The sequence below is a fragment of the Oncorhynchus clarkii genome, chromosome 9, assembly GCF_045791955.1.
Source record: "Oncorhynchus clarkii lewisi isolate Uvic-CL-2024 chromosome 9, UVic_Ocla_1.0, whole genome shotgun sequence".
NCBI classification, from domain to species: Eukaryota; Metazoa; Chordata; class Actinopteri; order Salmoniformes; family Salmonidae; genus Oncorhynchus; species Oncorhynchus clarkii.
Window position 1 is genome coordinate 61,153,255 of NC_092155.1, and position 15,270 is coordinate 61,168,524.

Consider the following 15,270-nt stretch of genomic DNA (forward strand, 5'->3'; position numbering starts at 1 on the left):
CAAAAATGTATCAGGCCAAGGCAACAGTGTTGTATGTAGATGTGTAATGAAATAGATTCATTAAAATCATTTCCATTGTATCCTCATTTCTCTTCAACGTATTAGCTCAACATCCTTCTATGGTGAACTTGTACTTCTTTTAATTGAGACTTGAAATACATACTTTACAAACATTGAAGAAGGCTGCTCATACATTTCATTGAATACAATTCACTGTTATACTTACAGATCGTTAAGAATAAAAACAATTCCTTAATTAAAAACACTGAACTAAAACTACCCTTATTAAATTACTGAAATTGGTAAATCCAACAAATCCTAGTCTGTCGGCATAATGAACAATAACAAAACCATCTTATTCAAACAAGTAAAGTAAACCTAAAGCTCCTGAACAAAACAACAGAACATTCCAAAACCTTTACTCTGACCCAATGAGACAAATCAGATGTTAACCCTGTCCAAATTATGTCTTGTAGCAGGATTCTTTCTCACAAAGGGAGTGACTTGGGTCTGGGTCCTGGGAGATTCATAGAGGTGACATAACTATCTCATTAGTGCTGGATATCACAACCCAGTTTGATAAATATTATCCAAATAATATTTATTGGTGTAATCAGTTCTTAATTAGTGTCCATGCTATGAGACGTATGACGAGGGTGTCTAGACCGCTGGAGTTTTGTGCAGTTATTGACAGATAGCAGTGAGTCTATGAACGAGGCACAATTAGCAGGTGTCTTCACCTCTTAGAACCTGAGTCCAGGTGTGGCTATAATGTCAGCGTAAGGCTCGCTCTGGTGCAGGTCCAGGGCCTGCTGTTTCTTCAGCACCAGGAGGCAAAAGAAGGTAGCCGAGGCCTGGGAGCGACTGTTCCTCTCACACAGCATCTGCAGGCTGAACATGGCGTTGCTTCTGCTGCTCTGAATCTGTTTAGGGATGTCATCAGGACAACATAGAAAAATCTGAATTTTGTTTATAGGGGATAGGTCAGTTACAGATTGATTATATAACGAATAAATGTCAGAAAAGCAGGGAAAATCCCATCCCAGTTTGTTATAACACAACACACAATCGCACATTGCAGCAATTTCATTTCCACCAACTGTCCCCTAATCATGCCCTTTAATCTTTTAAATCCGTCATCTGTGATTCGGTGGATTTCTGGGTCTGATTGTAATCAAGCTAGAAAGCTGACAAAGGGTAAGAATGGATGCCCTGCTGCATAGGGGTACTGAGTTCTTACTTTGAGAGCGTTTAGTAGTTTCTGAGCTCGGCTGGTCATCCTCCTCTCCTCAAAGTCATCCTGGCTGTCCACCATAGACTGTAGTGTGGTATAACAACACATTACAGAGTGTACCGTAGTACATCACATCATACCACACTATTTATTTTACCCATTTTTTGTGATATCCAAGTGGTAGTTACAGTATTGTCCCATCGCTGCAACTCCCCTACAGACTCCAGAGAGGCAAAGGTCGAGAGCCATGCGTCCTCCAGAACACGACCCTGCCAAGCCGCACTGCTTCTTGACACACTGTTCACTTAACCCGGAGGACAGCCACACCAATGTGTCAGAGGAAACACTGTCCAGCTGGCGACCGAAATCAGCTTGTAGGCGCCCGGCCCATCAAAAGGAGGAGTCGCTAGAGCGTGATGGGACAAGGAAATCCCGTCCGGCCAAACACTCCCATGACCCGGACGCCGCTGGGCCAATTGTGCGCCGCCTCATGGGTCTCCCGGTCACGGCTGGCTGTAACACAGCCAGGGATCAAACCCGGGTCTGTAGTAACGCCTTATAACGCTACGCCAATCAGGAGGCCCCGTTTGTGCTTTTCTGTGTGTAAGCGTGCGAGTATGTGTGTGTATTCAATGCATGTGAAATAACCTGTGTGTTCCATGTCACATTCGATGGAGTTTCCCTCTCCATTCCAGAAGGATGAACATGCATGGAATCCTCCGAAGGAAGCTCAGGGTGAGAAACCTCAAATCTACTCTCATCCTGAGACAAGAAAAATAGAGAAAAGGAGAAAGGGGGAACAAGGAATGTTGTCAGAAAAAGTTATAGACAATGGGAAAACCTGGTTGAATAAATATATAACACTTTTTAATGGTGAAAAAAATCTTATCTAGTGTTCATGTTGAACTCTTTACATGTACTGTGTCCCAGATGTCCTCAGGTGGGTTGTCAGTCCCATTGTGGTGCAGAGGAGTGAGCTCCACATTGTGTCCCATTATCTCAGGATCCATAGTCTCATGCAGGACACTGAACTCACTGGGCAGGTCGCTCACGTCGCTTTCCACTGTATACACACATATAAAATTAATAAACCCAAATAGGAAAGATAACAGTTGAAAGGTAATATGAAATTCAATTCTCCCAATTTCATGAAATGTAATGACTTGTATTCTCAGACGATCATTTCTATAACATGGTGTTGCTCTGTGTGAATATGACCTCCTACCCTCATGTCTCATCTCTTCACGGTCATCTTCATTGCCCACTCGATCTGTTTTCCCCCGAAACACATCACTGGAATAGAGCTGCAGAGGCAGAATGGGGGCAGTTGTTGAAACTAAATGCACTGCTTCTATACATCACTGTGAACTCAATTTCCTCACTTAAGTATGGAATCCAACATTTATATATTGAAGGCTTGACTTAAGTGGAACAACATTCTAAAGCTAAACGTGTACTTTTTAGTATAACAGATGAGATAGGAAGGCCAAGAAGATCAACAGGGACCTCAGCCACCCAAGCCACAGCCTGTTCACCCCGCTACCATCCAGAAGGTGAGGTCAGTACAGGTGCATCAAAGCTGGGACCGAGACTGAAAAACAGCTTCTACCTCAAGGTCATCAGACTGTTAAATAGTCACCATTTGCCGGCGTTCGCCCAGTACCCTGCCCTGAACTTTAGTCGCTGTCACTAGCCGGCTACCACCGGGTTACTCTACCCTTCACCTTAGAGGCTGCTGCCCTATGTACATAGTCATGGAACATCGGTTCCTCAAGATTGTGTAACTGAGTCAGGTTTGTAGGCCTCCTTGCGCGCACATGCTTTTTCAGTTCTGCCCAAAAACTTTCTATAGGATTGAGGTCAGGGCTTTGTGATGGCCACTCCAATATCTTGACTTTGTTGTCCTTAAGCCATTTTGCGTCAACCTTGGAAGTATGCTTGGGGTCATTGTCCATTTGGAAGACCCATTTGCGACCAAGCTAGAACTTCCTGACTGATGTCTTGAGATGTTGCTTCAATATATCCACAGAATTTTCCTACCTCATGATGCCATCTATTTTGTGAAGTGCACCAGTCCCTCCTACAGCAAAGCACTCCCACTACATGATGCTGCCACCCCCATGCTTCATAGCTTGGATGGTGGTGTTCAACTTGCAAGCCTCCCCCTTTTTCCTCCCAACACAACAGTGGTCATTATGGCCAAACAGTTCTATTTTTGTTTCATCAGACCAGAGGACATTTCTCCAAAAAGTACGATCTTTGTCCCCATGTGCAGTTGCAAACCGTAGTCTGGCTTTTCTATGGCGGTTTTGGAGCAGTGGCTTCTTCCTTGCTGAGCGGCCTATCAGGTTAAGTCGATATAGGACTCGTTTTACTGTGGATATAGATACTTTTCTACCTGTTGGTAGGTCCTTTGCTGTTGTTCTGGGATTGATATGTACTTTTCGCACCAAAGTACATTAATCTCTAGGAGACAGAACGCGTCTCCTTCCTGAGCGGTATGACGGCTGGTTGGTCCCATGGTGTTTATACTTGCGTACTGTTGTTTGTACAGATGAACGTGGTACCTCAGGCATTTGGAAATTGCTCCCAGACTTGTGGAGGTCTTGGCTGATTTCTTTTGATTTTCCCATGATGTCAAGCAAAGAGACACTGATTTGAAGGTAGGCCTTGAAATACATCCACAGGTACACCTCCAATTGACTCAAATGACGTCAATTAGCCTATAAGAAGCTTCTAAAGCCATGACATTTTCTGGAATTTTATAAGATGATTAAAGGCACAGTCAGCTTAGTGTATGTAAACTTCTGACCGCTGGAATTGTGATACAGTGAATTATAAGTGAAATAATCTGTCTGTTGGAAAAATTACTTGTTTCATGCACAAAGTAGATCCTAACCGACTTGCCAAAACTATAGTTTGTTAACAAGAAATTTGTAGAGTGGTTGAAAAACGAGTTAATGTACGTAAACTTCCGAGGCCTATCCTATTTAACTATTGTTGTATATATATTATTTTTCAAATATACTACATATTCTATTCATATACTGTTCATATTGTATATACATGCCATCACATGCAGTATATATATTTATACTCCGGACACTGGCATTGCTCATCTTAATATTTGTATATTTCTTAATTCCATTCTTTTCCTTTTTAGATGTGTGTGTATTGTTGTGTAATGTTAGATATTACTGCACTGTTGGAGCTATAAACGCAAGCTGCTAAATATGTGTTTGCAACCAAAACAATTGTACTTGATTAAAGGTAAATATGTCAACCTATGATGGGACATATGTTGATTTCACACCCTGCTTACCTGTTGAAGGTGTGGATGAATGACATGGGCACAGAGGTGACTGAAGAGCATGTCCACCCCTCCACTCTCTTTCCATTGCATGAGTTGGTGGGTGGGTGGGGCTATGTCCAGTGGGGCAGTGAGATCTGAATAGTCAGTGAGCTGCTCCCTGATGGCCTGGTTGGACAGCTCCTTGGCCTGGTCCACCACCAGTCTCCTTCTCCTCTTCCCCTTCTTCCTCTCTAAGGTCGCTAAGGACAAACTTTAACTCCAATGGCTTACCTTACCTGTGCTTTTCACACTTGGGAGTTTCTACCACAGATAATAAGTAAGAAGGTAATGTGTTACTTATGGCTTTGATATATGATATAGGTTGTGTCCAGTTAGATAATTGTGTTTGAGGGACAGTAAGTGTGCTTCGGAGAATGGCCTTGTGGTGTCAAGATGTTGCTTGTTAGGCAGGTAAATATTTACGGGTCACAGCGACAGGCTCCAGAGCGAAGCCCTCCTCCTCATTGACCAACAGAGTCGTCTCATTCAGGACAGGGTGATCCTCCTCCATGGGTACAGATGTAGGAGAGTCTGGACGACCTGCAATGCAGGGTGGTGGAATGAAGAGCATGCTGTCTCAGTCTACTATTGTGATAACAAAGTAGACACGGACAACATACAATTGATTAATATTTCACTGTATAACGTAATAATGATAAAGCAGCCAATTTTGGGAAAAGTTTCAAGAATGGAAAAATCAAATTTACTCCCTGCAAAGTTTACAGCAAAGTGGAATTAGCACATTAGCACATGAATAATGAAATTATAATTTTCCAGTATGCATTGTCTCTTGTTGTGAGAGAGGGTGCTTCAATGCTTGCACAAAGTATAACCACAGAGATTCTAAACCCAGAGGCGCAACATCGCGAGACTTCTGGGAACAGCTCTGGGAACGCTGGTGAAACAGACCAAGCAGACCAGGCTGGGGTTTGAGAAGTCAATGAGAGAAGTGAAAAATGATTCCTTAGTTGTAAATGTTCCTCTAAATCAAAAGTCACAACCTAGATTTGAGCCAATGTCTTAAGTAGTTGAAAAAGTTATTACTACAACCTCGTTAAAGTAGCAAACTGACACGTTTTCATTTTTGTCAAAAACAACTTTACATCAAAGGAACTGCTCGTGCAGTTCGGCACAAGCCGATTGTTAGACTCGGTGACGTGTTTCTGCGCATGAGCTTAGCTAGCCAACGACGCCATGACATCGCCTACAAGCGCTACCGGGGATATCTATTGGAGAAGCAGTTTCTGCTTATCTTCATACCGTACTGTCTTTGGTAGTCTCATACAGATGTAGACTCCTTCATACCAATCTACAATTACACTGAATATTTAGACAGGGTATAAAGTTTCCTAAAAGACTACCAAAATAAACACAAAAAAATTACCTTCTTGGTTAATGTTCATGGGGGCAATCTCTGGCATCACATTTTGTGGTTTGGCTGGGAAAAGGTCCATCAAAAAAGCATTCTCACTGGAACTGGCCATGAAGTCTATTCAGGATTTGGAAAGGGGTTTGAGACATTGCATAGGTTTGCCTTTGAAACATTCTTGATGTGTTCAGATGTGCAACAGATATGTTATCTTCAAGTGAATCTGCTGCTAAAAATCCAGGTCGGGACATTACCCAAGATGTCAATGCCTTTGTCCTCATCGCCAAAAGCATCTCCGTGCTGGGCCAGGCTCAGGAAACTCACATCTATCATGCCCCCTTGGTGAGACTGGGTCTCATCACCTACAAATATTAGAAACCGAGTAAGTCAGAGTAAGTTACTGACAGAAATGTGAGTGAAGGAGAGAAAGGTGGGCTATGGTGAGAAGGAAAATAACATTGAAAGAGACACAGGCAGGCACTGTAGAGTAGCAACCCTAACTCTTACCAAAGTCATCAAATGTGAGAAAGCTATTTCCAAAATCCTCTTTGAGGGTGATGTCCTCTGTTCGGCACTGATTCAGTAAAATATGGTCCACAACACCTATGGCACTAGGGTCAGAGAGGGGAGAGAAAATAAATAACTTTTCGATATAAACATCATAAATACTGCTACGTGAAGCTTCCACACCACCATGATCTATTGAATATAGGGATGCTTGATATATCGGTGAACATATATCTGCAAATGTCTAGTTTAAAGCCGATGTGCAAAACCGATGTCAAAGCTGACATGCAAACCTATATAAAGTAAGTACATGACGAATGACACCACGTAAAATGTTGCGCTACACGTGCAACACAGCATTCCTAACCTAGCCCACAATGTCTGCTGTGTGGATCGAGCAGTCAACAAGTCGAGCAGTTATGAAAGAGTAGAACATTTTCAACAAGACAACTCAAAGGCGAAGTCCATTAAAGCCAAGATAATGGAATTCATTGACCTTGACAATCAACCGTTCTCTGTCATGGGTGATGTTGGCTTCTGCCAACTGGTTGAGCACCGGTACACACCACCAAGTGCGCTATTTTTCTGCAGTCGTTTTCATTATTCTTAGCAATGATTTAGGAATCCTTGTGAGTACGTTTAAGCTAGGTTGCCACTTGTTGTTCGCCTATTGAAATTGAACTTCAATTCATGCAAATAAATAAACTCAGCAAAAAGAGAAACGTCCCTTTTCCTGGACCCTGTCTTTCAAAGATAATTCGTAAAAATCCAAATAACTTCACAGATCTTCATTGTAAAGGGTTTAAACGCGGTTTCCCATGCTTGTTCCTATGAACCATAAACAATGAATGAACATGCACCTGTGGCAAGGTCATTATGACACAAACAGCTTACAGAAGGTAGATAATTAAGGTCACAGTTATTAAAACTTAGGACACTAAAGGGGCCTTTCTACTGACTCTGAAAAACACCAAAAGAAAGATGCCCGGGGTCCCTGCTCATCTGCGTGAATGTGCCTTAGGCATGCTGCAAGGAGGCATGAGGACTGCAGATGTGGCCAGGGCAATACATTGCAATGTCCTGACTGTGAGACGCCTAAGACAGAGCTACAGGGAGACAGCACGGACAGTTGATCGTCCCAACAGTAGCAGACCACGTTTAACAACACCTGCACAGGATTGGTACATCCAAACAACACACCTGTTGGACAGGTACAGTATGGCAACAATAACTCCCCGAGTTACACCAGGAATGCACAATCCCTCCATCAGTGCTCAGACTGTCCGCAATAGTCTAAGAGATGCTGGACTGAGGGCTTGTAGGCCTGTTGTAAGGCAGGTCCTCACCAGACATCACCGGCAACAACGTTGCCTACGGGCAAAAACCCACCATCGATGGACCAGACAGGACTGGCAAAAAGTGCTCTTCACTGACGAGTTGCGGTTTTGTCTCACCAGGGTGTTGGTCGGATTCGCGTCTATCGTCAAAGGAATGAGTGTTACACTGAGGCCTGTACTCTGGAGCGGGATCGATTTGGAGGTGGAGGGTCCGCATGGTCTGGGGCGGTGTGTCACAGCATCATCGGACTGAGCTTGTTGTCATTGCAGGCAATCTCAACGCTGTGCTTTACAGGGAAGACATCCTCCTCCCTCATGTGGTACCCTTCCTGCAGGCTCATCCTGACATGACCCTCCAGCATGATAATGCCACCCGCCATACTGCTCGTTCTGTGAGTGATTTCCTGCAAGACTTGAATGTCAGTGTTCTGCCATGGCCAGCGAAGAGCCCGGATCTCAATCCCATTGATCACGTCTGGGACCTGTTGGATCGGAGGGTCAGGGCTAGGGCCGTTCCCCCCAGAAATGTCAGGGAACTTGCAAGTGCCTTGGTGGAAGAGTGGGGTAACATCTCACAGCAAGAACTGGCAAATCTGGTGCAGTCCATGAGGAGATGCACTGCAGTACTTATTAATGCAGCTGGTGGCCACATCAGATACTGACGGTTACTTTTGATTTTGACCTTTGTTCAGGGACACATTGTTCAATTTCTGTAGTCACGTCTATGGAACTTGTTCAGTTTAATGTCTCAGTTGTTGAATCTTATGTTCATACAAATACTTACACATGTTAAGTTTGCTGAAAATAAACACAGTTGACAGTGAGAGGACATTTCTTTTTTTTGCTGAGTTTAGCTAGCCAGCTACTTAACCTTGTTGCCCAAAGCTAACGTTATAAGCAGCCAGCTAGCTTCATCTGGCTGGTGAGGCTGACCAGGTTGTGTTGTGAAGCTAGCCACAATAAGGATCACGCACAATAGTGGAATTTGCGGTTTGCCTTCAAAATAAAAGCATGTCATTGACAGTGATGCAAATGAATACAAATAGTAGAATTATAACATACTTTTATTTTGAAGACTAACCGCAAAGTCCACTATTGTGGATAATCCTTATTGTGGCTAGCTTCACATAGATGGGTCAGAACCCCATTAATCAAATAAGAACGGTCTTATAAATTAGGGTTATTTTAGATGACACCTAGCTATATAGTTAGCTAGCTAACTATAGCTACTGAAACAGAGTATGTAGTTTTGCTATGTTTTTGGCAAAGAACATTGTTTGCATCCATGAGCTAGCTTTTTTTATGACCAGCACTGTAGATGTGCGAGACAACTTTACCAGCATCATAGCATACGTATCGATGAATCGTTGGAACATATGAAATACGAGTGATAGTGTAATCAATGTGTAATAACTACGTAAAAAAATTATGAAAGCGTTAAATGTGATGTGTGATGTGCAATCATATTCAGGTCCTGATTGGTCAACAAGTGTTATTTGACACGCAAAGACCCAAATGGCGTTGCATAGAAATCCTGGTTGAGAATGAAACGACTGAACGAATTAACAACGAAACAGCACAGCAAGTAAGTGAAAGAAATAGGTTTTGATTATGTTTTACTGGTAATGGGGACATATGTAAATGCCAACAAAATAACTTTTTGGTCAATGTGGTGGTGTGTGTAACCTTTTATTTAACTAATTTAACTATTTAACTAACAAATTCTTATTTACAATGACAGCCTACCCCGGCAAAACCCGGGTGAAGTAGGGCCAATTGTGCGCCGCCCTATGGGACTCCCAATCACAGCAGGATGTGATACAGTCTGGATTCGAACCAGGGACTGTAGTGACGCCTCTTGCACTAAGATGCAGTGCCTTAGACCGCTGCGTCCATGTGTGTGTGTGTTAACTATTTAACCGTACTAGAATCCTTAAAAGGCTGCTAAAAATGTTTATATCGGTTATCGGCATCAGATTGTTTGGCAAGGAAAATATTGGATATCGGTATCGGGCATAAATGTAATATCGGTGCATCACTAATTGAAACACTGACACTAGCCTTAATGGGGTAGGGCTTATTGGGAGCATACATTTTGGTTTTGAATGTGAGTGAGTTAAATGAGAGAGAAAGGAAAACAAAAGTACTTTGTGTCTGGTAGCTGGGAATCGAAGTCAGTGAAATCCTCCATCAACGTGATGGCTTTAAGTGTGGCCTCCAGTCTTTCAACAGGCATGTCAGTCTGTCCTAATGGTGACAGAAATACATTTTATACAAGACTTCAACTGATATATGTTTCCAATTATCAGAATAACATGGATATCCTGTCTTTAAAATGCAGGGTTCTACACAAAGCATGTAAGAGGGCTGCTGTGCCACCTTGTGGACTGGCTGCAGCACCAGGTTTTAAAAAAAGTTGAAATGATTTTTTTGTTAAATAAATATATACACTTTATTTGTTATCATTTAAGGCCAGGCACCAGACCCTAATATGGTATATTTTGCTTTAGATTGCAGCACCTTGAAATGTTGACATTGACTCCACAAAAAGGATGCTTAGCTAACCTGGTCTGAAGGCTACTTTAATTTTGACAACAGCGTCATTGCAGTCAGCAAGTAGATATTTGGCTTTTCTGAAGTATATCCTCACTACTCCCAGGAGTAGGTGGCCAAAAGTCCGCAAGCCGATCTTTGTCTTGAGATGATTTCACACAAGCACAGAGACATAAAAACAGACAAGAGGGGCAAGCTTAAGTCGGGCTACATCATATATTACAGATGATGTGCTCATTGTCTGGCTAAAGGTACAGTGGGGAGAACAAGTATATGATAAGCTGCAAAATCGGCAGTGTTTCCTACTTACAAAGCATGTAGAGGTCTGTAATTTTTATCATAGGTACACTTCAACAGTGAGAGACGGAATCTAAAACAAAAATCCAGAAAATCACATTGTATGATTTTTACGTAATTAATTTGCATTTTATTGCATGACATAAGTATTTGATACATCAGAAAAGCATAACTTAATATTTGGTAAAGAAACCTTTGTTTGCAATTACAGAGATCATACTTTTCCTGTAGTTCTTGACCAGGTTTGCACACACTGCAGCAGGGATTTTGGCCCACTCCTCCATACAGACCTTCTCCAGATCCTTCAGGTTTCAGGGCTGTCGCTAGGCAATACGGACTTTCAGCTCCCTCCAAAGATTTTCTATTGGGTTCAGGTCTGGAGACTGGCTAGGCCACTCCAGGACCTTGAGATGCTTCTTACGGAGCCACTCCTTAGTTGTCCTGGCTGTGTGTTTCGGGTCGTTGTCATGCTGGGTGATCCAGCCACGACCCATCTTCAATGCTCTTACTGAGGGAAGGAGGTTGTTGGCCAAGATCTCACGATACATGGCCCCATCCATCCTCCCCTCAATACGGTGCAGTCATCCTGTCCCCTTTGCAGAAAAGCATCCCCAAAGAATGATGTTTCCACCTCCATGCTTCACGGTTGGGATGGTGTTCTTGGGGTTGTACTCATTCTTCTTCTTCCTCCAAACACGGCGAGTGGAGTTTAGACCAAAAAGCTCTATTTTTGTCTCATCAGACCACATGACCTTCTCCCATTCCTCCTCTGGATCATCCAGATGGTCATTGGCAAACTTCAGACGGGCCCAGACATGCGCTGGCTTGAGCAGGGGGACCTTGCGTGCGCTGCTGGATTTTAATCCATGACGGCGTAGTATGTTACTAATGGTTTTCTTTGAGACAGTGGTCCCAGCTCTCGTCTGGTAATTGACCAGGTCCTGCCGTGTAGTTCTGGGCTGATCCCTCACCTTCCTCATGATCATTGATGCCCCACGAAGTGAGATCTTGCATGGAGCCCCAGACCGAGGGTGATTGACCATCATCTTGAACTTCTTCCATTTTCTAATAATTGCGCCAACAGTTGTTGCCTTCTCACCAAGCTGCTTGCCTATTGTCCTGTAGCCCATCCCAGCCTTATGCAGGTCTACAATTTTATCCCTGATGTCCTTACACATCTCTCTGGTCTTGGCCATTGTGGAGAGGTTGGAGTCTGTTTGATTGAGTGTGTGGACAGGTGTCTTTTATACAGGTAACGAGTTCAAACAGGTGCAGTTAATACAGGTAATGAGTGGAGAACAGGAGGGCTTCATAACAGGTCTGTGAGAGCCAGAATTCTTACTGGTTGGTAGGTGATCAAATACTTATGTCATGCAATAAAATGCAAATTAATTACTTAAAAATCATACAATGTGATTTTCTGGATTTTTGTTTTGGATCCCATCTCTCACAGTTGAAGTGTACCTATGATATAAATTACAGACCTCTACATGCTCTGTAAGTAGGAAAACCTGCAAAATTGGCAGTGTATCAAATACTTGTTCTCCCCACTGTATGTGGAGTAGAGGTCGACCGATTAATTACACCTTTATTTAATCTTTATTTAACTAGGCAAGTCAGTAAGAACACATTCTTATTTTCAATGACGGCCTAGGAACGGTGAGTTAACTGCCTCGTTCAGGGGCAGAAAGACAGATTTTCACCTTGTCAGCTCGGGGGATACAATCTTGCAACTTTATAACGACCTGCCTCTCTCTCGTTACACTCCACAAAGAGACTGCCTGATACGCAAATGCAGTAAGCCAAGGTAAGTTGCTAGCTAGCATTAAATTGATCTTATAAAAAACAATCAATCATAATCACATGGTTGATGATATTACTAGATATTATCTAGCGTGTCCTGTGTTGCATATAATCTGACTGATCATACAAGCATACAAGTATCTAAGTATCTGACTGAGCGGTGGTAGGCAGAAGCAGGCGCATAAGTGTGTTTTGCCAGCAGCTCTTCGTTGTGCGTCAAGCATTGCACTGTTTATGACTTCCAACCTATCAACTCCCGAGATGAGGCTGGTGTGACCGAAGTGAAATGCTTGGCTAGTTAGCGCGCGCTAATAGCGTTTCAAACTTCACTCACTCTGAGCCTTGGGGTGGTTGTTTCCCTTGCTCTGCATGGGTAACGCTGCTTCGATGTGGTGGCTGTTGTCGTTGTGTTGCTGGTGCGAGCCCAGGGAGGATCGAGGAGAGGGACGGAGGCTATACTGTTACACTAGCAATACTAAAGTGCCTATAAGAACATCCAATAGTCAAAGGTTAATGAAATACAAATGGTATAGCGGGAAATAGTCCTATAATAACTACAACCTAAAAATTCTTACCTGGAAACATTGAAGACTCATGTTAAAAGGAACCACCAGCTTTCATATGTTCATGTTCTGAGCAAGGAACTGAAACATTAGCTTTCTTACATAGCACATATTGGACTTTTACGTTCTTCTCCAAAACTTTGTTTTTGCATTATTTAAACCAAATTGAACATGTTTCATTATCTACTTGAGGCTAAATTGATTTTATTGATGTATTATATTAAGTTAAAATAAGTGTTAATTCAGTATTGTTGTAATTGTCATTATTACAAATACATTTTTTAAATATAAATCAGCCGATTAATCGGTATTGGCTTTTTTGGTCCTCCAATAATCCGTATCGGCGTTGAAAAATCATAATCGGTCGACCTCTAATGTGGAGAGCTGTATCAGAAACAATTTCATATACTTTGAGACATATATATAGCTATGGCCACGAAAACGAAACCTGAAAGGCAAGGTATTATTCATTGGATAACGGAGTAAGTTACTGTAGACAAAAAGAACATGGTGAGCTAACTCAGAGGCAAATACATTTTCTCACTGTTTATATATTTTGGAAGACAAAACAAAGTGTACTGTTACCTGTGGGGAGATTATGTGTTTGATGGTGCTCTCCAAATTGCATTCAAACACATTAGTTTTGGTGATTTTGCGCTCCCAATGCGCTGCTAGCCAGATTTTGGCCAGAGGCCCGCGCTTGGAAGTGAAGAGCTGAGTGTAGAACATCATGGTCAAAGCCTTGGTGGTCTATCTGGTCCTCACTGTTGATATTGCTGCGGGTTTGATAATACAATACATGTGGTTCATTTTATACGGCACAATTCACTTGCAAAATATTTGTTTAACAAGCATTAGCTAGCTAACGTTCCTGTAGCTCATGGTATGAAAACAAGCCTCTTTATCGAACGCGTCGTTGACAACAAACTGGAGCTAACCTCTGACCTGGCTAGCTACCTTCGTTTACATGTGTCCCTAATACTAACTAGGTGGAGAAAATGTAAAATGTCTAAATCATTTTACCACCCTTTTCCAAATAAAATAGAATAATTTGATACTCACACGTTTCAGTCCAAAATAAGTAATGGAATGGCGCGAGATTAACCATATTTACTCACATTACCGCGTATTTGGCACGAGAGTGGAGCAACCTGTCTCGAGCAAAGCGAGCAAAATATACCAATTTACTTACATCGTGTGGTTTTAGTCTAACCGGGTGACATGCGTGAGGTTTAAACGTTTTTATGCTACAGTTGTAATTGTAACCATAAAAATAAAAAATCTCTGAAGTAGCTACAGTAAAACTTGTCAATTTGAACAGATCATGTTTCGTTATCCCGAAATTGCGTGAGCGCTAGAGCATGCCAGCGCCAACTAAAAAGTTGGAAGTTGCTCAACCCTAAAACGAATACAAACTATTTTATTATGACATCCAAAGTTTGTGGCAGTTCATTGATTAACTACAGTAACTAGCTAAATTGAACCATAATTGTTTTGGCATGTGATGCTCATTTAAATGTATTCACTCCAGTGTGCTTCCTGTTATAACCAGCTGGGGGCACTGTTACTCTCTTGCCTCGGTAAATCCTAGACTTTCTGTTTCCTGTCGCTTATAATGATACCTCTTTAGTAGTGTTTTGTGCTCTCGTCTGGGCCGTAGAAACTGTATTGTTTCTTAATTTGACTTCATTGAAATACATCTCCCTCTACTACTATTTCAGTAACTTAAAAGCACATGAAATAGCATTAATGACTCACTGAGGTACTCAAATAAGCCCCTAAAAAAAATATTATCTGAAGAAGTCCAAGCCACCCGTCAAGTGAGCAGGACAAACCTTACTACTGACATACTAATTATATAACTGACATTTGTATAAATACAAGGCGAAATGGAATTACTCATTTACACGCACACAAACACACACACCAACTCCAGCATACACACACACACCAAACACCAGAGCAGAAATGCCCCCCAGTATCTTCTGAGGCGTGGACAGCAGGCTGAGAAATAAACACGCCAAAATAAATTTGCATTGTGCGCTGACTGTGTGCCATGAGCAGTCGGAAGCTCTGGAACAGCTGGTGTAGCAAGAGGATCCAAACCCCATGACCCACTATAATCACTTGAGGGTTTCATCAGAGGGAGAGTGTAGAGAGGGGGATGATAAAGGGAGATGGGAGGAAAAAGAAAGAGCAGTTGTGAGAGGGAGTGAACAGTGATGAGGGAAGGGAGTGAAAGGGATGAACATCTT

At 42.3% G+C, this 15,270-nt stretch overlaps 1 protein-coding gene across 1 annotated transcript; it reads right to left on the bottom strand.

Annotated features, from left to right (window-relative positions):
• Positions 1-120: 120 nt before the first annotated feature.
• Positions 121-13,791, bottom strand: LOC139417325 (double-strand-break repair protein rad21 homolog). Its single transcript, XM_071166593.1, has 13 exons — positions 13,601-13,791; positions 10,365-10,494; positions 9,947-10,046; positions 6,463-6,566; positions 6,210-6,317; positions 5,971-6,075; positions 5,010-5,126; positions 4,557-4,786; positions 2,460-2,538; positions 2,149-2,297; positions 1,883-1,996; positions 1,241-1,318; positions 121-923 (listed from the first exon to the last, which is right to left on the bottom strand). Exons 1-13 carry the CDS (start codon positions 13,745-13,747, stop codon positions 744-746), a joined length of 1,641 nt encoding a protein of 546 aa, XP_071022694.1. The 5' UTR covers positions 13,748-13,791; the 3' UTR covers positions 121-743.
• Positions 13,792-15,270: the final 1,479 nt, after the last annotated feature.